At 46.7% G+C, this 22871-nt stretch overlaps 1 protein-coding gene across 1 annotated transcript in view; it reads right to left on the bottom strand.

The window, feature by feature from the left end:
• PLXND1 (plexin D1) overlaps nucleotides 1-18463 on the bottom strand; it is a 281158-nt gene extending 262695 nt beyond the window's left edge. The window contains exon 1 of the mRNA XM_069206314.1: nucleotides 16430-18463. Coding sequence (XP_069062415.1) covers nucleotides 16430-18298 — 1869 coding nt within the window. The 5' untranslated portion in view covers nucleotides 18299-18463. The remainder of the gene's footprint in view (nucleotides 1-16429) is intronic.
• Nucleotides 18464-22871: the final 4408 nt, after the last annotated feature.

Here is a 22871-nt window from a genome sequence, read left to right as displayed (position 1 = left end):
TATTCAGTGCTCACACATTTAATTGCAGCAGCCGCGTGTTTCAAAGGAGAGCTTTAGGCACTATCACGTTTTTATTTACAAATTAAGCACTCCACCTTCGTCAATGCCCCTCAATCCCTTTCGGTGACACTGAGACTATACAAAGTTGCAGCAACTAGCGTTTTCCACTGTTGAAAGGCGTAGGCAACTCTGTCAATGTCCCCCACTTCTGTTCACCCTATTATTGCCCAGTGATACACCATCATAGTATAGCGCCACTGCCCATCACAGCGCCTCGCCCGGGGCAGTTATTGCTGGTCCAATATCGGTACTCACAGCGGCACCATCAATGCCCCTCACTCTTGTTCACCTCATTATTGGCCAATAATGCACAGTCCTTGGAACTCAGCGGTAGCCTAGTAATGGGAACTCAGTGCTAGCCTAGTAATTGGAACTCAGTGGTAGCCTAGTAGTGGGATCTCAGTGCTAGCCTAGTACTGGGACTCACATGCGGATCCATCAATGCCCCTCACTCTTGTTTACCTCATTACCTGCCAATAATGCACAGTCCTTGGAACTCAGTGCTAGCCTACTAATGGGACTCAGTGGTAGCCTAGTAGTGGGAACTCAGTGCTAGCCTAGTAATGGGAACTCAGTTCTAGCCTAGTAATGGGAACTCAGTGGTAGCCTTGTAAAGGGAACTCAGTGCTACACTAGTACTGGGACTCACATCCGGATCCATCAATGCCCCTCACTCTTGTTCACCTCATTGCTGGCCAATAATGCACATTCCTTGGAACTCAGTGCTAGCCTAGTAATGGGAACTCAGTGGTAGCCTAGTAATGGGAACTCAGTGGTAGGCTAGTAGTGGGAGCTCAGTGCTAGCCTAATAATGGGAACTTCGTGCTTGCCTAGTAATGGGAAGTCCGTGCTAGCCTAGTACTGGGACCCAGATGCAGATCCATTAATGTCCCTCACTCTTATTTACCTCATTACTGGCCAATAATGCACAGTCCTTAGAACTCAGTGTTAGCCTAGTAACAGGACTGAAGTGAGGCTCTATCAGTGCCACTCAAACGTCCTCAACCCATTACTGACCAGTAAGTAACACGGTCTTTGGAACTCAATGCTAGCCTAGTAATGGGAACTCGGTGCTAGTCTAGCAATGGGAACTCGGTGCTAGTCTAGCTATGGGAACTCGGTGCTAGCCTAGTAATGGGAACTCGGTGCTAGCCTAGTAATGGGAACTCCGTGCTAGCCTAGTAATAAGACTCACCTGCAGATCTCTCAATGTCCCCATTCTTCCTCGCCCCATTATTGACCAGTAATGCACGGTCATTGGAACTCCGTGCTAGTTTACTAATAGGAACTCAGTGCTAGCCTAGTAATGGGAACTCAGTGATAGCCTAGTAATAGGACTCACCTGCAGCTCTCTCAATGTCCCTCGTTCTTTCTCACTCCATTATTGACCAGTAATGCACGGTCCTTGGAACTCCGTGCTAGCTTACTAATGGGAACTCAGTGCTAGACTAGGAATGGGAGCTCATTGCTAGCCTAGTAGTGGGACTCACGTCTGTCAATCAGTGCCCCTCACTCCTCCCCCCATTATGGACCAGAAACAACACACAGCCCTTGACATTCAGTGCTAGCCTAGTAGTGTGACTCACATGTCTGTCAGTGCCCTCACTCCTCCTGACCCCATTATTGACCGGTAACAACACTCAGTGCTAGGCTAGTAGTGGGACTCACCCGCAGCTCTGCCTAAGGGCCTCAGTCCTGGTCTCAGGCCTCACCCGTGAAGCCCAGTGGTGGTCCAGGATCCGGCCACATGCAGCTGCACCAATGTACCTCTACCAGCAGCTGTGACGCCCAGTGGTACTGTACTGCTAGAAGTGGGGGGTGGGGCTGTCTCAGTTCAAGCTGTCCTGCTGTAGTGTGCACCCCCAGAGTCCAGACAGGATGGGGGGCCTCACTGGTGAGCACCGCCCTTGACAAAGTGCTGTTTCCTAAGTAAGGCAGGACTCCTAGTCATAGTTCGGGTACATCTCAGCGCCTAGAAAACTTTTAGGTGATAGCTGTGCATTAAAAAGTCTAAACATAACATAGCGCCATGGGAGTACAGGAACTGGTCCCACAAACAGCTCTGTCAATACACCTCTGTCTAGAGCTCTTCGAAAAACTCCGTGGAGACCACACACCTACGTGGCCTTGGTTGTATTCCAGTGAATGGGACCACATAAGGGCTACCACCAATGCACATCTGCCCAGACCCGCGGCCTTGGTTGTATTCCAGTGAATGGGACCACATAAGGGCTACCCCCAATGTACATCTGTCCAGACCCGCGGCCTTGGTTGTATTCCAGTGAATGGGACCACATAAGGGCTACCCCCAATGTACATCTGTCCAGACCCGTGGCCTTGGTTGTATTCCAGTGAATGGGACCACATAAGGGCTACCCCCAATGCACATCTGTCCAGACCCGCTGCCTTGGTTGTATTCCAGTGAATGGACCACATAAGGGCTACCACCAATGCACATCTGTCCAGACCCACGGCCTTGGTTGTATTCCAGTGAATTGGACCACATGAGGGCTACCACCAATGCACATCTGCCCAGACCCGCGGCCTTGGTTGTATTACAGAGAATGGGACCACATAAGGGCTACCCCCAATGCACATCTATCCAGAACCACGGCCTTGGTTGTATTCCACATAAGGGCTACCACCAATGCACATCTGCCCAGACCCGCGGCCTTGGTTGTATTCCGGTGAATGGGACCACATAAAGGCTACCACCAATGCACATCTGCCCAGACCCGTGGCCTTGGTTGTATTCCAGTGAATGGGACCACATAAGGGCTACCCCCAATGTACATCTGTCCAGACCCGCGGCCATGGTTGTATTCCAGTGAATGGGACCACATGAGGGCTACCACCAATGCACATCTGCCCAGACCCGCGGCCTTGGTTGTATTACAGAGAATGGGACCACATAAGGGCTACCACCAATGCACATCTGTCCAGACCCGCGGCCTTGGTTGTATTCCACATAAGGGCTACCACCAATGCACATCTGCCCAGACCCGCGGCCTTGGTTGTATTCCGGTGAATGGGACCACGTTAGGGCTCCCACCAATGCACATCTGCCCTAGGCTATGGTACTTTCTGCCAGCGCTTGGGAATGTTGGGTTTGCCAAGGTTGTCTAGTCTTGTTTCCACCTCATGCTTCTTTTACTCACCACCTTCAATCCTTGCCCCTTTATTTCACTCTTGTACATTAGTTTTTCATCTCTACTTTCTGTCTTTGTCCTTCTTTTCCTCCTTGTTCCCCCATTACACCCTTTCTTTCTCCTGTGTCTAATGATTGAATATAAGTGCTGGTCCCCAAAAGCGAGTGCCTATAGGTCTGACCTGCAACTACCAGTTCAAATTAAGCACTGCTGCCAATGCACTTATGTCCAGAGTTGAGATCTTTATGTTATTCCAGCCAAAGACTTTTTAAAGCGTGCCCATTTCAGGGCGGCCCTGACAGAACCAGCGCTATTCTGTGGAGACCATGAATACATCTTAAACAGATTAAGTACCGTTTTCTTTTAATTCAATTTTAATGTGGGTGTTGTATCCAAGTTATTACAGACATTTTGCAGAGAAATGTTTGTTATTCAACAATATGCAACATCCATAAACAAGCATTTGCAATACAAAAGGTCTTACATTTTCTTGAGTTAGAGCTATTGTCACTGTAAATTCAGAACTGGACTATTATTGTCACATAAATTGGTCAAGCCTGTCTCATAATGTAATCTTTTCCTGCCATATTTTGGTGGTCACTGGTGGCTACTGACATCAAAAGCCCTTGAAGAGAGACGAGAAGATGATTGCACTACCTCGCGTTGTGTAAAACGTCTGAACAGAAATTGGAAAATAAGGCTGTAAAATTAAAAAAAAATATTTTAACAGAATGAAAAGTCTTGCAAGCATTCTTGACTCACATTTCAACAAGCAGAGCCACCTGAGAATATTTATGTCCCCAATAAAAGAGATAAGCAATGCCCTGTGTGCAATGTTGTGAGTGCTGGCAGGGAGGGGCCCTGGCAAGTTTCACATCAATGCTTCTAGGTTTAGCTACATTCCACCAGAAAAGGCATATTGTGGCTTTTGTGAGCAGTGAGCTAAATGACCAGGTGTTTCATGTGTAAAATAAGCTTATATTAGGAGCCAGAGGTAAACAAGGACAGCACTGGAATAAAGCCAAACTAAATGTCAGCTACATGGGAGGAGATGGGAGGAAAGGAATGCTGCAATAAAACGCAGGCAGCTACGAGCCTAAAACACCCACAGGGAAAGGGGCGCACCAACGAAATAACAAAAAGAGTCTGTCACAACAACAGATAAAAAAAACACAAAGTGGAATAATACAGTAGTTGGTCACTGCTCTGAAACAGATAAAGGAGGAAGAAAAAGGCAGAAATGCCACTAGAAAGCAAGAATTTTTAAAGGACACTGCAACCAACAAATGAAACTGCTTTAAGCCATAAGACGTATACTAAAAGTATACAGGCGGTAGAACGCTTACGCTCGAGCTAAAATGTTTCTTTTAGATTAAAAGAGGACCAAACGTATGAGAAATGGGACGGGGGTCACGGAGATTGCTTGCAGTAATTTTAGTGAGCTGCTGCTATATTATAATATTAAAAAGACACAGCACTATTCTTGAACATTAGATATAAACACAATTAAAGTATGAACCAGTGTGCCTGGGAACTGTCAATTACCTGGCCAAAGAGGGCATGAAGGAGCTGAAATTGGATCAAAGTAATTATGAACAGGGGCTTCCAAAATACGTTTTGCCCAGGGCTCCCAAAATCCTTAAGATGTCTCTAATTCCAGCACTGACCACAACCAGATCTGCTGTTGTGCATTTGCCCAGCGGTGTGGCACTTTATGTTATTTTAGTATGGCCCTCTTATGAAGTTAGGGCAGTGGCCCTCATTCCTTACTCAAATTCTGACCTGTGACCTCCCATGCTAGTGTGGAATTGAGACTCACAAACAGCTCGGACAACGCTCCTCAATCAAAGACTGCCACTCAATGGTCAACACTTTAAATACTTTGCCTTACTCACATCTCTGCCAATTTATAGTAATCACTTAAGAAATTTTGAATTGTGAAAGACATTGCAAACCTTATGTAACTTTGGCTAAACAGAAGCAAATCTTCTCAATATCACCCAACTACAAATGATGAATTAAATTATTAAAGGAAATCAGACAGGAATTTACTAATCAGATGATCTTACGTTAACCATGATTAGCACAATCAGGGTGATTAAACAGAATATTCTACATCGTGGGCATCCAGCCTTTTCTGTATCAAGAGCTACTCATGTTCAATGAAAATCACCCAGAGCTGCTAATGTTAGTATTTTCATAGTGACTATATCACACAAGATTACATTAGTGGCCACTGTAAGTCCGAATTCTAGCAGTGAGCACTCCACTGCATCATGCTTGGCTGCCAGCAGTAATGTATAAAAGGCTATATGCATTTAGAATGCTTTTACTTGACAGCAATACGTGCAATGCCCCTTGCACCAAGGTAATATTATGAGTTACACCCCCCTAGGGCCCCAGGATTTATCACTCAAATATCAAATCTCTTTTAGAATTCCAACCATTTTTCTCCAAACATCAGGCTATGAGTTCTGAAAATACACACATTTGCGTCTTGAATACACACTTTTCAATATTGGTTTACATATATTAATTCAACAAGTAAAAATTTCAAAGGCTGGGTGGCACACAGGAGAGCTACTCACCGGTAGCTTGAGTTCTACTGTTACTTCATGAGCTACTTGGAGAACCCTTTTCTACATCAACTAAGAACAAAACATGATTCTTCTAGAAATTAGGTGTTTAACAGTTCAAAAAACTGGAAACCTCAGATAGTAAATTGATGAGAGTTAACTTTACTGGTGATCGGGATCCGACCCATTTTCTACGGAGTACAGATCAATACTATTGGTTATTGGGTTAGATATGAGAAGGTCTGCTGAAACACTTACTGCGCTCAGGCGAGTCCTTCAAACATTTTATGAGCTCCTTTTAGCTGAAAATGGTTTAGCATAAGATGTTGAAATCTTAGTGTAATTTCAAGTGGGAATTTGCTGCAACATAAACAGTTACTAAACGATCTTCTGTGTAGTTAACTTGTGGCTTTCTTTATTTTCAGTTGTTATTAAGTTTGATGTGATGTTTTGTCTTGTGGTGTGTTTATCAATGAACTAAGCAACTAGAAATAGATGTATTTGATTTGGCTTAAGTAAACAAAATGCCTCTTTCTAAAAATACCCTTGGCTAGGAATGTCATTAAAACTTTGACTTGGGATCAAGAAAGAATGTTTGAATTAAATCCAGCATCGGAGAATTGAAGTGCCAGGAAATTACAAATCTAATCTCAGTGCAATATCTGCTGTTGTGATCCTGTTCCATCACTACAATCAGGGAGATTGGTATTAAGTGGCACGACAAGATCAAATGATGCTTCTGGTATGAATAAATTATGCTGCAGCAAAGGATAAATGATATGGTAAAATACGCAATTAAAAACAAATTAAGGGACACATTTTATCTTTTTAACATTCTAACACGTAGCTTGTGATTTCAAATGTATCTGTATGACTAAGAAAATCTATATTTTTCTTCAGAAGACACACTGTGCCATTTACCAGATGGTACACAAGTTGCTATTCACCAACAACAACACCATGGTTGTGTTGTATTTACAATACGGTGCACTATGGCGGTCGTTAGCACAATAGAGCCAAACTTTTTGACGCTATTGTGGCGCTTTGCTACACTAGCATCACAAATGTTGAAGCTAGTGCAGTGAAGCACAGGGAGGCCCACTGATTGAAACGGGTGCGTCATTTTAAATCCTGCTCTGAGCAGGCGTTGAAAATGACGGAAAAAATGGCGCAGTGAAATGTTGTAAATTTCACTGCGCCATCTTTTTGGTCCCCCTTGCCCCCGAACAACCCCCTGGCATACATTATGCCTGACACAGGCATAATGTGGGGCAAGGGGTCGCAAATGGCGCAATGCAAGCATTGTGCCACTTTGTAAATATAGCGCAGCAAAAAAGCCACCTTAGTGTCAAACAAATGATGTTATGTGGGCGCTAAGGTGGCACAAGGGACTTGTAAATATGCCGCAAATTTTTTTTCACCCAGCTGAAGTATATTTATTTGCGTGTTTTAATAAAAGTTGTGTCTCTCTATGCAGTTCATGCTAGGCATGTTTTAAAAGGTTTGTTCTTGAGCTCAAGGACAAGTTTATTTTCTGCTGACACCGTGGTGTTCCTCAAACCCCCCTTGATGTCAAGAAACATCAATTCAGAACAGGACTGGGCATTGCACAGGACAAGCCTCACCAGAAGCACTTGAAATTTCAAGTGATCAGACCTTAAAAACAGAAGTAAAATGTTTAGATCTCATTAAATACTGATGACCCTCTCGAAATCACTGCTCCTTGGAGAACTCTCTCATGAAAACATGACTTGGCATCGAGTGTGTAGACAAAAGCATTTCCTCCTGTTTATCAATTAAGGATGTTAACAACATCTGGGTGACATTCTCGGCTCCTTTGCCATAACATGTGACCAGTTAAAGATGGCAAATTGTGAGGATGCACTGAAATACATTGGTGGTGTTCTTGTTATCATTATTTCATTTGGACTACAAACATATGTTGCTGAAATGCATAAACCATGCAGCACTTGGCAGACTATGTGTGTGGCAAATGCATAGTTGCACGGAATACACGGAGGAACCACGTAATCCCTCTTTTGCTGCCTTTGCTTCGATATTCACTTAAACGGCATCTACATACATAATCAAAAAATGGACTGTACTATGGAATAATGAGCAAAGGAATAGCGTGGACAGAAAACGAAGTGACAAAATAGCGAAAGTTAAATGCATGAAAAGAAAGTGTAGATTTACTATTCCTAACTGCACATTGATGCACCTTGAAGAAATATATCATCAAGCAATATATATATATATATATATATATATATATATTAAATATATTAATGGTCTTATGTATTGTATTGCTATTTCTTTTTATGGTTGATTATTTTCATACCGAATAAAGTTTTTTTTTTAAATTAAATATATATATATATATATATATATATATATATATATACCTTGATGATATATTTCTTCAAGGTGCGTCGATGTCCATGAATATATATATATACACACACACACACACACATATATGTATATATACATATGTGTGTGTGTGTTTGAATTACATAGATCAGTAACACAAAGCTGGGTCAAAGCCTGGATCCACAGAAGGAGATCTGGGTTGCAGGACTTCAAGAGAGACGAGGTGGAGCTGGCCTGGAATAGGCACTTGACTACATGCTCTGCTTTCAGCTCAGGCAGAAACACGTTATTTTATATCTGCTCACTTCTTTTGCATTTAGAGGGAGAATGCATCAGTGCCTTGGATGGATGTCCTCGCTCTATTTCGCAGCCAGTCCCCTTGGGACAAGAGCAGAGCCTGAGCCGGCACTGGGCACCAGGCACTGTAGACTTGTACAGGGCATTGGATAGCTGCGCATGGCACTGGCTGGAGACCTAAAGCTGGCACTGGAGACTAGGGTGTGATATTGGTGAGATGGACTTGGGATTGCACCTTGCACAGAAACTTGAGCAAAACACTAGAGTCTTGTACCTGACACTGGAAACGTGTGCATTATACTCGAGAGATGTACCTAACACTGCAGACTTGCACCTGACACTGGAAACTTGTAATGAGCACTGTAGACGTGTACCTGACACTTGACATATCTACCTGACATTGAAGATATTAGCCTGGCACAGGGGACTTGCACATGGTTGGAGACTTGTACCCGACACTGGAGACTTCTATGTGATACTGCAGACTTGTACCTGATCCTGGAGACTTGTACCTGACACTGCAAAATCGTACCTGACCATGGAGACCTGTGTCTGAGCCTGGAGACTTGTGTCTGACCCTGGAGACTTGTGTCTGACACTGAAGAGTTTAGCATGATACTAGGGACTTGAGCATAGATGAAGATGTGTACCCGACACAGGAGACTTGTAGCTGACACTGCAGACTTGCACCTGACTGCAGACTTGTACCTGACACTGGAGACTTGTATCTGACACTGAAAGCTTGTACCTGACACTGCACACGTGTACCTGACACTGCATACGTGTACCTGACAGTGGAGACTTGTACCTGACACTGCACACGTGTACCTGACACTGCATACGTGTACCTGACAGTGGAGACTTGTACCTGACACTGCACACGTGTACCTGACAGCGTAGACCAGTACCTGACACTGGAGACGTGTACCTGACTCTGCAGACTTGTACCTGGCACTGCAGCCTTGTGCTTCACACTGCAGACTTGTACCTAACACTGGAGACCTGTACCCGACGGTGGAGACCTGTACCCGACGGTGGAGACTTGTACCTGACACTGGAGACTTGTGTGACACTGCAGACTTGTACCTGACACTGCAGACTTGTACCTGACACTGCAGACTTGTACCTAACACTGGAGACCTGTACCCGACGGTGGAGTCTTGCACCTGACACTGTAAACTTGTGCGTGCGGGATGGTTGGCTCTGCGCGGGTACCTGATACTCTCGTGTAATCTTCTGTTTTAAGATGGCTTTTCGCTTGCACACGCGCCTTGTGGGAACGGTTTACACTATATGAAAAGTGAACACCAGTGCTTAATTTGAGCCGGTGGTTTCCGTGAGGGCTTGCACTTAGTTTAAAGTATCAGGCTTTTACAGCGAGCAAAATACACATACAGGAAAGACGGAGGAAGAGAAAAACGAAAAAGCGTCACAAAGGTGGAAAGCAGAAATCTGCAAAATTGAGCTAAAGGGGCGGGGAGTGGCTGTAAATGGATTAAAGAGGCCTGAGATGGCTTCGGGATTACGCTGTCTCCGTATTGCGTGCTCGCACATGTAATTGCAGCAGCCGCCTATTTCAAAGGAAAGCTCAGGGCACCAGCACGTTAATATTTAAAAAATAAGCACTAGTGAATACCTAAATTAATGGCGGGGTAGGTTCTGAATGGTGATAGGAAAGCGAGCCTGTCGCACGTGGGGAAGGGACAGAGGGCTCTCGCACGTGGACAGGTAGTGTGAGGTCCTGTGCCTTGTGCACGGACGGAGGAGCTGAGGTATCCAGACAGGATGCGAGGAGCTGAGGACTAGGGCATGTGAACAGACCGCGAGGAGCCGGGGAGGGTATTGTGAGGGAGTGTGGCGCGCGTCGAAGGGGAGCACGCAGAGCTTTAATTGGGCCGGGTCCTGCCGGTGCTCAGCACCGGCAGTTCTAAAAAGCTGGTGCTGAGAAGGGTCCCTAGCGGGCTGTCCATTACTACCCTCACCCTCAGGATGAAAAAAATATATCTTAACTGGACAGCAGTACCACCCTTTATAGTACCTTTGATGTTAAGAGACTCGTTATAGTTATGTCACCTTCTCATTATTTCAGAAATAAAGCATTTTCAATATTACATACACAAAGCCATTGTTGTACTTGTTTATACTATGCAACAAGCCACCATTGACAAAGCCAATAGTCCTGGCTTGTTTTAGATGTTATGTCAGTTGTGTAATATAGCCAGTGCTTAATTTGTGCTTGTTGTTTCTGGTGCTGAGCACGGCACTTATTTTTGAGGGCCGGAGCTTATTCTTCTGCCTCAAGCATTTGCTGCGAGCAAAAGACACATATGGAAAGACGGAAGAAGGGAAAAACGAAAAAGCGTCACAAAGGGAGAAAGCAGAAACCTGCAAGAGTGAGGAAGGGGTGAGCCTTGTGGACAGACAGGAATTGCGCCTGTGAGGAGCGGGGCACGCACGTGTATAGAGCGTGGGTGATAGGGGCACACAGAGGGTGAGGTGGTGTGAGAGGCATGGAGAGGAGAGGCAGTGTGTGTGTGCTGGGGGTGGTACTCGTAGCCTGAGTACACCGACGAACTCGTGGTGCGGAGAGCTCGCTCTCCCGTGGTCCAGGGGTCCGTGGATGACTTCAGCCTCCCCAACCAGGCGAGGAGTGAAGCCCAGGGATGCTTCCCGTGCAGTCTGCATCACGTGCGCTCCCCCTGCAGAGCGCCCTCACGCCGCTAGGTGGCAGCAGACCTGCAACAAGTAACACCTACGCTTTTAGCGCCCAGTGCAGGCTTTTGGAAATCAGGTGGTCCGGTCCCCTGGTGATTAAAGAGTAAATCTGATATATTAACAGAAACTCTGTGCCTAACAGTGCGAGCGAACCTCTGTGCGTGCGTGTCTGAGTCCGTGCATGTGTTTATGTAGTGAGTGTTTTTGTGTATGCATCAATGTGTGAGTGTGTGTATATATGGAACGTGTCTATACGTAAGTGTGTGTCTATATGTGTGTATATGTTTCTTGATGTACATATGCAGGAAGTGTGATACAGGCGGTATAATTATATACGCATGTATTTATGTGTACATGTATGTATGCGCACGTGTATATATATCATAGATGCTGCCTGTGTGCGCTCGTATGTATATGTGTAGTGGTTCGTCTTGGTGTGGCACAGAATGCCTAAGGGCAGCTTCAGACCCACTGACTGTAGCCCACACGACCCAGAGCTAGCGCCACGAGCGCAGCTTCTAGGCTCCTGAGTATAAGATGCAATCAGCACATGAACAAGCTATAATGCTCAAAATGAACTCACATCAAGAAAATATATTTAATTTGATGCAGTAACAATAGAGAAAAGCGGGCAGTGTAACTGGCTAAGACATCATGTGACACGCTCGATGAGTGAACGTGGGCGAGTAACGGTGTGCGTTAATGGTGTGTGTGCGCGCGCGTGAGGGAAAGAGTTAATGACTGAATAACTGGTGCGCGGCTGAACGGGATTCCGTGAATGGGGCGGCTGACGGCGACGCTTTCAAAGAACGGGCGAAGAGTCACTGTCAACCAAAGAGTAATACATGAGCGAGTAAGCTGGGAACTTAGATTTATCAAGTACCGCTCACTGCGAACTGACCTCCAGGCGCTTTATAACTGTGAGTTGTGGTTTCCGTGTTACTGAAAGGTAGGCGCTATGCATTTTAAAGCTTCTGTAGTTCCTGGGATGCATCTGCCCCTGGTGAACATGTCAAGGTGTATGTTATTACCTATTTGGACAGTCTTCTTGTTATCGACCTCGAAAGATGACCAGCCTCGTGGGACCTGCCTTGGTCCCAGCATGGGCCGTGAGCGGACACACAAACCTCCACAGCAGAGGCTCACTGCATTGACCCCACGGTTCTGTCAGAAATACCACCATCGAGGGGCGCAGCGCCCCGTCTTTTCACTGCCCCACAGGGCTGATTGGAGACAGGCTGGTGTAGTTAGATTGGAGCCCCACTGGTGCAATAAAACCTACACCTTTCTTATAAAAATAACTCCTTCCATTATAGGGGGTGGACGGGGGGGTGCTCGGGAACAGGGCCTGCGCAGGCAGAGCCAGGAGTACAGGCAGGACACCCAAGCAGGCACCTCCGAATGTTCCAACACATGTGTTTCTACTGAAGGACGCGTGTTTCAAACGGTGCTCAATGGGAGCTTCGTGACACCCCTTGCGCACCAGGCCAGCTCCGGACTGCCTCGGACAGCTGCACCCCTCGGAAGAGTGGGGTACATGTGTGCTGGGCTCCCCCCAAGCACCGGGCCAGGGCTGGGCTGTCTCACTCAGCAGTACCCCACACGAGTGGGGTGCATGTGGTTTTGGGCCCCGAAGCTCACCGGGCCATCTCTGGGTTGTCCCGGACAGCAGCACCCCTCAGAAGAGTGGGGTACAAGTGTGAAGGGCTCCCCCTAAGCACAGGGCGGGGGCTGGGCTCTCTCACTCAGCAGTACCCTCAGAAGAGTGGGGTACGTGTGGTATGGGGCCCCGCAGCGCACCGGGCAGCGCTGGGCTGTCTCGGACAGCAGCACCCCTTAGAAGGGTGGGGTACATCTGTTTTGGAAACCCCCTGAGCATCGAGCCAGGGCTGGGATGTCTCGTGCAGCAGCTCGTCTCCAGAGAGCGTGGTACATGTGTCCCGGGACGTCTGAAACTTGCCTGTAACCCACATAAACTGTCCCCCGACTTGACCTTAGCCCGCCCCTTCTCCGAGCTCCTGAGATAGCTCAGCGGGGTAATGCTCGTGCAGCAGCGATCTGCGTGTAACTTCTAAACCACGCATTCAAATCCTGCGTGACGGGCTCAGCCTTTCATTGTCCTCGGGTGGATACACTAGTACCATGTCTGCTGGTCGCTGTTAGTCTTTCTGCAAACTTAGTGAAGCGCCTAGACATCCCTGATGGATATTGCACGCTATATAAACACAACAATCAGTAAACATCTCAAGAGGAAACTTGGAAATAAGAACCCTGAACGAATTAAAGGAGGTCTGATGGGGAGGCTGGGAGGGAGGGGTAGTACCGTGGAGTATGTGTAAAGCTGGAGACTTCTCTGTTTTAGGAATAAGTAGCCGGCTGGTCAATGACACGAGACCTGTGTTTTCTTGTCTGCGGTTACATTCTAGGGGTCCCTATCCCCAATTTCTTCCCAGCTCTTGTTATCTGTTGCAGATCCCCCCATGACCCCACCACACCCCTCCACGACCCCAGGTCACCAGTGGCCGCCAGACTGTTTCTCCTCCCTGACCAGGTGTTACCCAGTAACAAGCAATGACTGAGTTTAGTGTCTGCCCTCAGGGTTTGCCGGGCTCACACCCATCAGAGCTCCATTGGGTAATGCCCAATCAGTGACACATATGAAAAGCGACAAATTATTTAAAGTTGGATCCTACAGGTATATGCCAATAAAAGCTCTTCTTACACTCTCAGAATTCTGGGACATATGGAACCTTAGACTGTGAAAGATAAATGGTTTGCCCAGGATGAAACAATGTGGCCTATTGGGAGAGCCGGGATTCGAAAACATCAGGACCCTCAGACTACTGTCTTAAATGTTGGCACTAGGCCGCCACCAACGAATTAAAAAACAGCGCATGCCGCAGAGTTAGATATCACTTGCCATTTTTCACTATATTCTGCCGACAATTCTGATTCAGCATGTCACCTGCCTTGGACTGATGAAATTACTACCATTACATCGGGCAATAAAACACGTATTCTTGCATTCAGTTTGTGGTGTGTGAGGCGGCGAGAACACCATTAAAAACATGTTAAGACTCCAGGCTCAGAAATCTGAGCTCGGCTGTTGTGAGAAGAATGTAATGACTTTACGGAGTTGTTTCTAGGGGTCCGTCCAAGCTCTCAGCCTCTGCCTAAAACACATAATCCCCGTAAGTCATTTCATGTCCCCAAAAGATGAGAAATATCCTTATTCCATTATTTCGGTCTCAGACCATCCACGCACCTCTTCCATGCGCCACGTTTTAAAAAATATATATTATTAGAGCGCTATAGAAACTTCGGAATGTAATTCAATATAACTTTTCAAGTACGGCGTGCATGATGAGTGATATAACTGAAACCATCCCATCTGTGCATGTAACGCATTTAAATACAGAGTATTTCTATGGAAATACTTATTACATGCCCGGTCAAAACTAGATCACACAAAATCCACTTAAATCCTGGACCCAATGCACCCCTTGCATGCTAAAACTGGGAGCGCACCGAAACTGGCGAGATCAGGTGCCTGAAGCGGAGCGAAACTGCCGAACTCCAGAGCCAAGCGCTACATGAACAGTACACGTACAGATCACACGTGTTGTCCATGAATGTCCATTTCGCCTTGGGGAAAGGTGTTTTATTGACGACCTTAATCCCCGCTGCGCCCGCGGACTAGTTAACGCCCCGGCTCTTTATCGTCACATTATCTAAATACATGCCCCATCTGTCTTGTGGGATGTATTGCGCACAGTTGGTTTTGAAGCAGAATAAACTTAAAACACGCGTACACAATGGCAATCTGGGCTTGCAACTAGGGAGCTGCTACGGAAGGACATTTCGGTGGTGTGTGGGATTTACCACCCACCCTTAGCCGCGACGGTCTGTTACCACATTCCCAAATCTTTGACATTTCCGGCCAAATATCTGTCTCTAGATAAAATTCATTTCATATAACAATGAAAACTAACATTTACAGAGCTCCCACCACAGGCAGCAGGGTAGGTTAGAGTCTAGTGCTGGATGACATAATGGTCATCATTTAATTGTCCTGATAAGGTTAGAATACCAGGTATTTAGGGTGTAAGTCCCAGAAGGCTCTACACATCGGTCGGTAGCAGGTGCACAGCCTAGGGCACCCACATGAGCTCATGTCCTTAAAGCCACCGATGCCAGTCCTGCACTTTTGTATGTCGACACAATGCATTCTGGGTGTTGTAGTCTTGATTTGCTTCCATTAATTAACATGGTAGCAATGATTTGTAGGTGAAAAGTTCAGAACTGGAAACTGTGTCTATGATGACACGCGCTGAGATGGTCACCCCAGTACACCCCTGATGAGCAATGTATTAAGATGCTGTACCCAGGAGTGGACCAGGAAGAACAATCGAGGGGCACAGCTTGGGGTGGGGGGCTGTCACACCCCTCCAATTAATGGATTGTCTATTAAATACTTGGGTACAGGTGCTTTCTGTCAGGTATGGTAAGATGTCTGTCAGATTTCACCTGAAGTTCTTACTTACAAGAGACAAAACTCTCTCTCTCTCTGTTTTGAACATCCTCAAAAATTAAGTAGGTTTACAAAATAGTGTGTTTTCTCTCACTTAGTAGCCCTACCAATCCACATTCCTATCCCTTTCCACTGCCCCTTAATCCCCTCTCATGCGCCCTGCTAGTTGTATAGTCAGGGCTACTGGAATTATGCGGCAGGGAAGGGCTAAATTATGCTGCCGGGTTGAATAAATTATACTGCAAGAAAAGGTAAATTATGTGATGTAATACATCACATTCTATGATTGTAATACTTCATTATTTTGTCATTTTGTAACACTTGCTACCACTGCCTGGGCATTGGGTGCACCTCTTTAGTGCCAGTTTAACACCCAAAGATAGCAATATGTAACAGAAAGGTAACCAGTCAAGCTTTGCAAAGGGCCTTCGACTGCGAGGCAACACGTAACTTTTGAACACTTTGAGCTAGAAACATTTGTTTTGTTAATATCTGCAGATTTTGCACCAGGTGATGGATTATGTGGGAAATGCGGCAACTTTATAACTATGAGGAAAACACCGTGGCCACACAATTCCAGAATTCCAATGTCCCTGCGTATAGTGTGTTTTAATAGTATATGTAAGTGTTACTGTTGGAAAATCTGAAACTCACACCCCCCAACCTTACTGACCAAGCTACGCCCCCGGTGCTATCCCCCTCACAAGGGGGCTGGCAACCACACTTACACTGATGGTCATCTTCTGGCAGTGAGGGCCGGTGCCCTGCACCACGCTGTCCAGCACCGTCACCTCCTCCACGTTGGGCGCCTCGAAGCAGCGGCTCCGCGCCCTCCTGATGTTCTCCTCAATGTCCCCGAAGCGGAAGACACAGAGAGCCGACTGGCGGTCCGCCTTCTCGAAGACCCCAAAGAGGAGCTCCTGGGCCTCCGTGCCCAACATGGTGGCCTTGGCGTCGAAGACAGAAACCAGGCGGTTGTAGACGTCGCCCTTGGCGCCGCAGCGTAGGCCCAGCTGGATGTAGGACTCCGTCAGCTTCTTGGTCTCCAGTGGGGGGCTCCTGTCCCTCCGGGTGTCCAGGCAGAAGCGCGCCAAGAGGCTGTTGGAGCTGCTCTCCTTGCCCCCCAGGTTGGCGTCGCTGTTCATGGCCAGGTAGACGTAGGACTTGTGCTGGAAGGCCTGAAGGAAGCTCAGCTTGTTCTTGGCCTTGGCTCCTTGCTTGATTTTGAAGATATTGTCATCTGAAGGGTTGATGTCAAAGGTGAAGAGCTTGGACAGGTCTTCCACGTTGAGAGAGCGGATGGCAATTTCTGGGGTGTTTTCAAAGCGGTGGTCTTCGATGCTCTGGTTCTTGGGGAAGAAAGGGCTACCGTAGCCGGTGTAGGTGGCACCCACCAGTAGCCTTGTGTCCCCACCAGGGTTCCGCAGCACCAGCCCCACTGTGGAGGCATTGGGGTGGTTGGCGGCCACGTTCAGCATGCTGGGGAAGACGGTGACCTGGTCACCGTTGTGTGGCGGGAAGCTGACGGCGGCCTCCGAGATGTTACCCAACTTCCTGAGCTCACAGAAGCCTTGGTAGACAGACCCACAGACCACCACCACCCCCTGGGCCCGGTCCAGCTGCAGGATCTTGTTGTAGTTGTCCATCGAGACCTTGGGGTGCTCGCAGGTGGTCTGTGGCAGCTGGGGGGCATGGCAGAGTGGGTTGTCACTCCTCGGGCCCGTCACCTCCTCTAGCTCCTTGCTGAGGTTGCTGCGTAGTTGATAGATCCGATTGACAGTGGCCAAGTAGATCTTGTGGTCTGACACATCCAAGGCAAAGTTGTTGGTTGGGAAGGGCGACACAAACTTTTGGAGGACCTCCAGTCCCCAGGCCCCATGAGCAGCCAAGAGCAGCAGGAGTGTGGTGAGCAGTGATGGCCTACTCTTCTGAGAAGCTATGGGAATATGTGCCCGCCTCCTCTTCTCCTGATGAGGTATGGGGGTCTGCGCCAGCCTCCTCTCCTGAGGAGCTATGGAGGTCTGCACCACCCTCCTATCCTGAGGAGCTATGGAGATCTGAGCCACCCTCCTTTCCTGAGGAGCTATGGGGGTCTGCGCCACCCTCCTCTCCTGAGGAGCTATGGAGGTCTGCGCCACTCTCCTCTCCTGAGGAGCTATGTGGGTCTGCGCCACCCTCCTCTCATGTTGAGCTATGGAGGTCTGCGCCACCCTCCTCTCCTGAGGAGCTATAGAGGAAAGCACCGTCCGCCTTCTCTTCTGAAGTGCTTTGCAGGTATAACCTATCCGCTTTCTCACCTGAGGAGCCATGGAGGTAAACACCAAATGCCTTTTCCTTTCCCGAGGAGCCATGGAGGTGAGGGCCACCTCTCTCATCCTCTCCTGAGGAGCCATGGAGGTGAGAGCCACCTCGTTCATCCTCTCCTGAGAAGCCATGGAGGTGAGGGCCACCTGCTCCCTTCTCTCCTGAGGGCGCACGGAGATGAGATGCCCTCTCTGCCCTCTCCCCGCAGGTGCCTTTGAGATGCGCATTAAACCTGTGCCCCCAGGTGTCGAGGAGGCCAGCACCGCTCTCCTACTGCCGTCCCGAGGAGCCATGCCGTTCAGCCCCAGCAGCCTGCTGCGCTCCCGCCGAGCCACGGGGACCCCTCGCCCACTCCAAGGCGCGCTCTGGGAAGCGCATGAGACTGCAGCCCAAGTTTTCACCCAGCCCTGAGCCGAGAGGAAGACCCGGTTTCCTGCAAACACGCCTCAGCTCTGAGTGACGCCAGAAGAAAGTCCAGTTTCTTTGTTTCAAATCAGCAGGGCTTTCTCGTTAACGACTCCTCACCTTTCCCTGCGCTTCCTCCCCCGGCCCTCCCACCCCCTCTCCCGGTATCTATTTCCAGACGGAGGCGGCGGGGGCGCTATCTGGCCCCGATAGCCCCAGACTGCCCACTCTGACTGGAGCGCCCTCTCCCCCTCCAGCCGCACTGCGCCCTCTTCGCTCGCACATTACTCATTTTTTTCGCAGTCAGCTTTGTCATGTGAACATGATTAAACAGTAGATAGTTTCCAAACGCTGAGGGCACTCTTTTCAGCAGCCGAGAGGAAACAAAAAGCTGAGACGCGGGACCCTCGCTCAACAAGCCACTTCTGTGTGTGGAGATTTTTTTTTTAATCCTGATGTTTTGTGAGAAGAATGTGGGACCGGCCCCCTGTTTTGTTACAGAAATAGTACGCGCTCGCGCAATATCTGCAGCCCGTCTGGCTGGCGCAGTCGAGCGATGGATTGACCCCTTTTTAGCCCCCCACCCACCAAGAAAAAATAGTCTTGCTTCCTCTTATCACTAAATAGCCCTCTGCAAACCAGTAAAAAGTCACAACTCTTTGGAACTGAATTTATTGAAAGTGTGACACGCTGTCTTCCCAGGCAGAAAGCCCCCCGCTCCCCCGTGAGGGGAGACAAAGTTTAGGGGTCTGCTGGGGATGCGGACCCCGAGCCATAAATCGCACTCGAACTGCACATAAAGATATCCAAGCACACCCTTGGGGGGGGGGGGGGGGAGTGGGGGGGGGGGGGGGGCAGCGGCTCCTCTGTTCTGCTGTGAATTGTTTTTTGTGATATATCTGTCTTTAGTGACATCACCTCGCCACCCCTCTGTTTGGTACCGTTTAAAGGGGGTGTTTTGACAGCTCGGTCGGTGTGAACTGGTGGCGCCGCTCTGCGTGTGAGGGCAGCAGGCTGAAGTGGATGTGTGTGCCAGCTGGGGGGTGGCACGGGCTCACGGCCAGGCTGGCGGGCTTGGCATCGCGCACACAGACGCCCTGCGGTGCCACTTTAGGTGGGAAATGATACTTCGCTGCTTTGCATCTGTCCTGTTGTGAACAGCAGTGTGCGTAAAAGAGAGTTATTATAATATGTCTTTTTGTGACTGATGTTATGTCTTATGTCTCATGCTTTGTGTTGTGGCATTATTTATGGCAGCTGTTATTTAATGTTTAATATTCTGTATTCTTGCGTTGTCATTTTCCGTGTTCAATGTAATGTTGTGTGCTAACTTCGGCTTCTCTTATGCAAAATGTTGTTCTCTGGTGTGTCATGTATCATTTTTCATGTATTCTGTTGTGTTTGCCATAGCATGTCCAGTGTGTTGTTATATGTTATTTCGTGTTGTGTTATTTCTAATATTATGTGCTGTTAGGTGACGTCATGTTATGCAATGCTTTATGGAGAGTGTTGTATGATCTCGTGTTACTGCATTGTATTGAAGCATTCATATAGTGCTTACTACCCCTATGCTGGGTGCTGAAGCGCTTGCCTACATGGGTTCACGCTACACTGTGTAGGGCAGTGGTTCTCAAACTTTTTAAAACCGCGCCCCCCCACCCCAAGTGGGGAAAATAAAATCATCGGGCCCCCCTCAAAATCTTTTTACAATTGTTCTGTTAAGTTGGCTATGTTTAAATATGTCTAGACTTATTTAAACATTGCAGTTAAGTTCTGTTACCTTTTTAAAAATGCAGTAAAGGTATTTCTGCTTTAAAAAAATCAGTGTTATCTGCATAATGGCTTTTTTGGCCAGAGCCTGGAGCCCCCATGAGGATCACTTGAGGCCCCCATAGGGGGGCCTGCCCCCCAGTTGGAAGACCCCTGGTGGAGGGTGTGTGGTTGGAAGGATGGTTTCTTTGTTTTGATCCTGTGTGGGAAGTTTACTATTATTTTCAAAGTGTTCTTTTATGTGCTTTGGTGTGTGATGCCAGGTTATTCAGTGTTGTTCTGTATATTTTATTACGTGTTGCCTGTTTGCTCATGTTATGTGCTGGGTTTTGCGTTATGAAGACTATGTTGTGTCATGTTATCTATCATGTTGGATGGATAATGTTTTTAGCTTTGGCATGTTTTATATCTTATGGTGCTTGTTATTTAGGGCCTAGTTCACAAAGGTAAACGTACATGTTTGTGTTAGTTTACGCTTTTTCAGTATTCACAAAACGGCATTTTAATAGTAAGTTTAGCAGTGCGTAGATTCCACTGTCGGGGCGGAGAACTCCACGCATAAAAATATCGGACTGGCCTATGGAGGGCTGACAGTGGAATCTCCGAACTCGTAAACGTACTGTTAAAATGCAGTTTTGGGAATATTGAAAAAGCGTAAACTAACACAAAGGTGTAAGTTTACCCTTGTGTATCAGGCCCATGATGTTTAATGCCATTTACTATCTTATTTTTGATATGTTTTGTAATGCAGTATATGTGCCAACTTTTGAACCTGTTGTGGAAATTATTTCACTCAAATTATGATTTATGTTATGAGCTTTCTCATGGTAATCCTTATGTGCTGTAGGATATGTTATTTTATGAGTTATGTTTTTTCTTATATTTTGTTTCTTTCTTATGACATAAGCTTTATGTAGGTTATTACAACATGTCATTTAATGTATTATGCTATGTCTGATATGTTATGTGCTTTGTTAGGGCAGGTCTTATGTGTTATAATATATATCATTTTAAGTGTTATTTGTTTTCTTATAATATGTGTTGATATATTATGTCAAGTTGGAATGTGTCATATTAATTTATGTTGCATGTTATGTGCTATAAAGTGTACCATTTTAAGTGCTATGCTCTGATACTGTGCATTACTGGGATATACAATTGTATGTGCATTATGGAAAGTGGTACATTATCTTATTTACTTATTATATTTTGTTATAGCACTTTTATGTGATACAGTATATGTAATTTAAAGTGTTATTTAATATGTGTTGTTGTGTTATGCATTTATATGTGCTGTGTTTTGCACTATGTGGTTGGGAGCGTGTTATGTCAGTTTACTCATGGTATGTCTGATATGTTATGTTCTGTGCTGTGTTATAGCATGCCTTGTGTGCTACAATATACACCATTTCAACTATTTCTTACCTAATGTGTTGCTATGTTACATTACTATATGGGTGTTATTGCAAGTTATGTCATCATACATAACATGTTATGGCTGTTTTGTAATTTTATGAGCTTTGCTGTGTCATGGTTTCTTTATTATTTCAATGATGTTATCAAATCAATGATGCAATTGTTCCATGCACAATAAAAAGTGTGCCTATACAACAGAAACATAAGCCAGTCAAATGACAGAAGGAAGCATGCCACCAACAGGCCACGGGTTTTGCTGACTGTAGAGTGAAAGGGCCTGGGGGACTCATGCACTGTTCCTTTTGTGCTTGATTCTTATGTGAGTATCAAGCTTGTTTGCACAATTTTATTTATTTTTGTGATGTTATCTAATGCAAACATGGCCCAGGCGCATAGAGGCACTTTGCAAGACTACAGTTATGCAGAATCACTGCAAGAATATGTGAGATACGATACAGGGAGTGGGATGAAACAGACATTTGAGAGAGAGTGACAGCTCATAGATTTAGCCCATGTGTCTTTCAAAGAGAAGAGCCATATGTTGTTTTTTAAAGGTTGCATGACGTGGCGGTACAGAGGATCAGAGGAAGGGAGTTCCAGATTCTTGCTACGCGTCTTGAGAATGATTAGTTCATGTATCGTTCTCGTTTGATGGTGGGAACCTCCAGATGGGATTGCGCTTTGATTGAACCGTGTTCTACAATCAAAATGTTCAGTTTTCCAGTACGGTTGATGGGCCTTATGTGTGGTGCAGGCCATTTTAAATTGAGCTCTCGCCTCAATAGGGAGCCATGGAGGGACCACATGAAATGTGTGATGCGGTCAAATTTAGAACTGGTCTGAGCAGAGCTAAGGGCGCTGTGGGGATACCTAAGGTGAGTGAGGTACCATCGTCCAGTCTGGAGAGAACCAAAGCCTGAACAATGATTCTGGGATGAGCTGCCTGATCCCCAGATCAGCCTTAGTTGGAACTCAGCGCACTTGGCCATGACCACCTTTTGATTCTGGAGGTTTTGTCGATTGTCAAGGATGAAGCCAAGTGACTTGGCATCCTGCACAGTGTTGGGTTGACACTGCGGGGATGGGAATTCTATCCATTCTTGCACAGGTAGGTTGGATTTCTTAGTAGATATTTATCTGGCTGACATTAGTACATGGGCACCTACCTGTGTACTTTTGGAGGCCGTAGTGGGGCAAGCAATGCAGTGTCCAACACAATCTTGTTGTGCTGCGTTGTGCAAGAAATAAAATGCAGAGCAGAGGCATATCACATAG

The sequence above is a fragment of the Pleurodeles waltl genome, chromosome 9, assembly GCF_031143425.1.
Source record: "Pleurodeles waltl isolate 20211129_DDA chromosome 9, aPleWal1.hap1.20221129, whole genome shotgun sequence".
In the NCBI taxonomy this organism is placed as follows: domain Eukaryota; kingdom Metazoa; phylum Chordata; class Amphibia; order Caudata; family Salamandridae; genus Pleurodeles; species Pleurodeles waltl.
The sequence above is the reverse complement of the archived record's forward strand: the minus strand, read 5'-3'. Positions and strand labels throughout refer to the sequence as shown.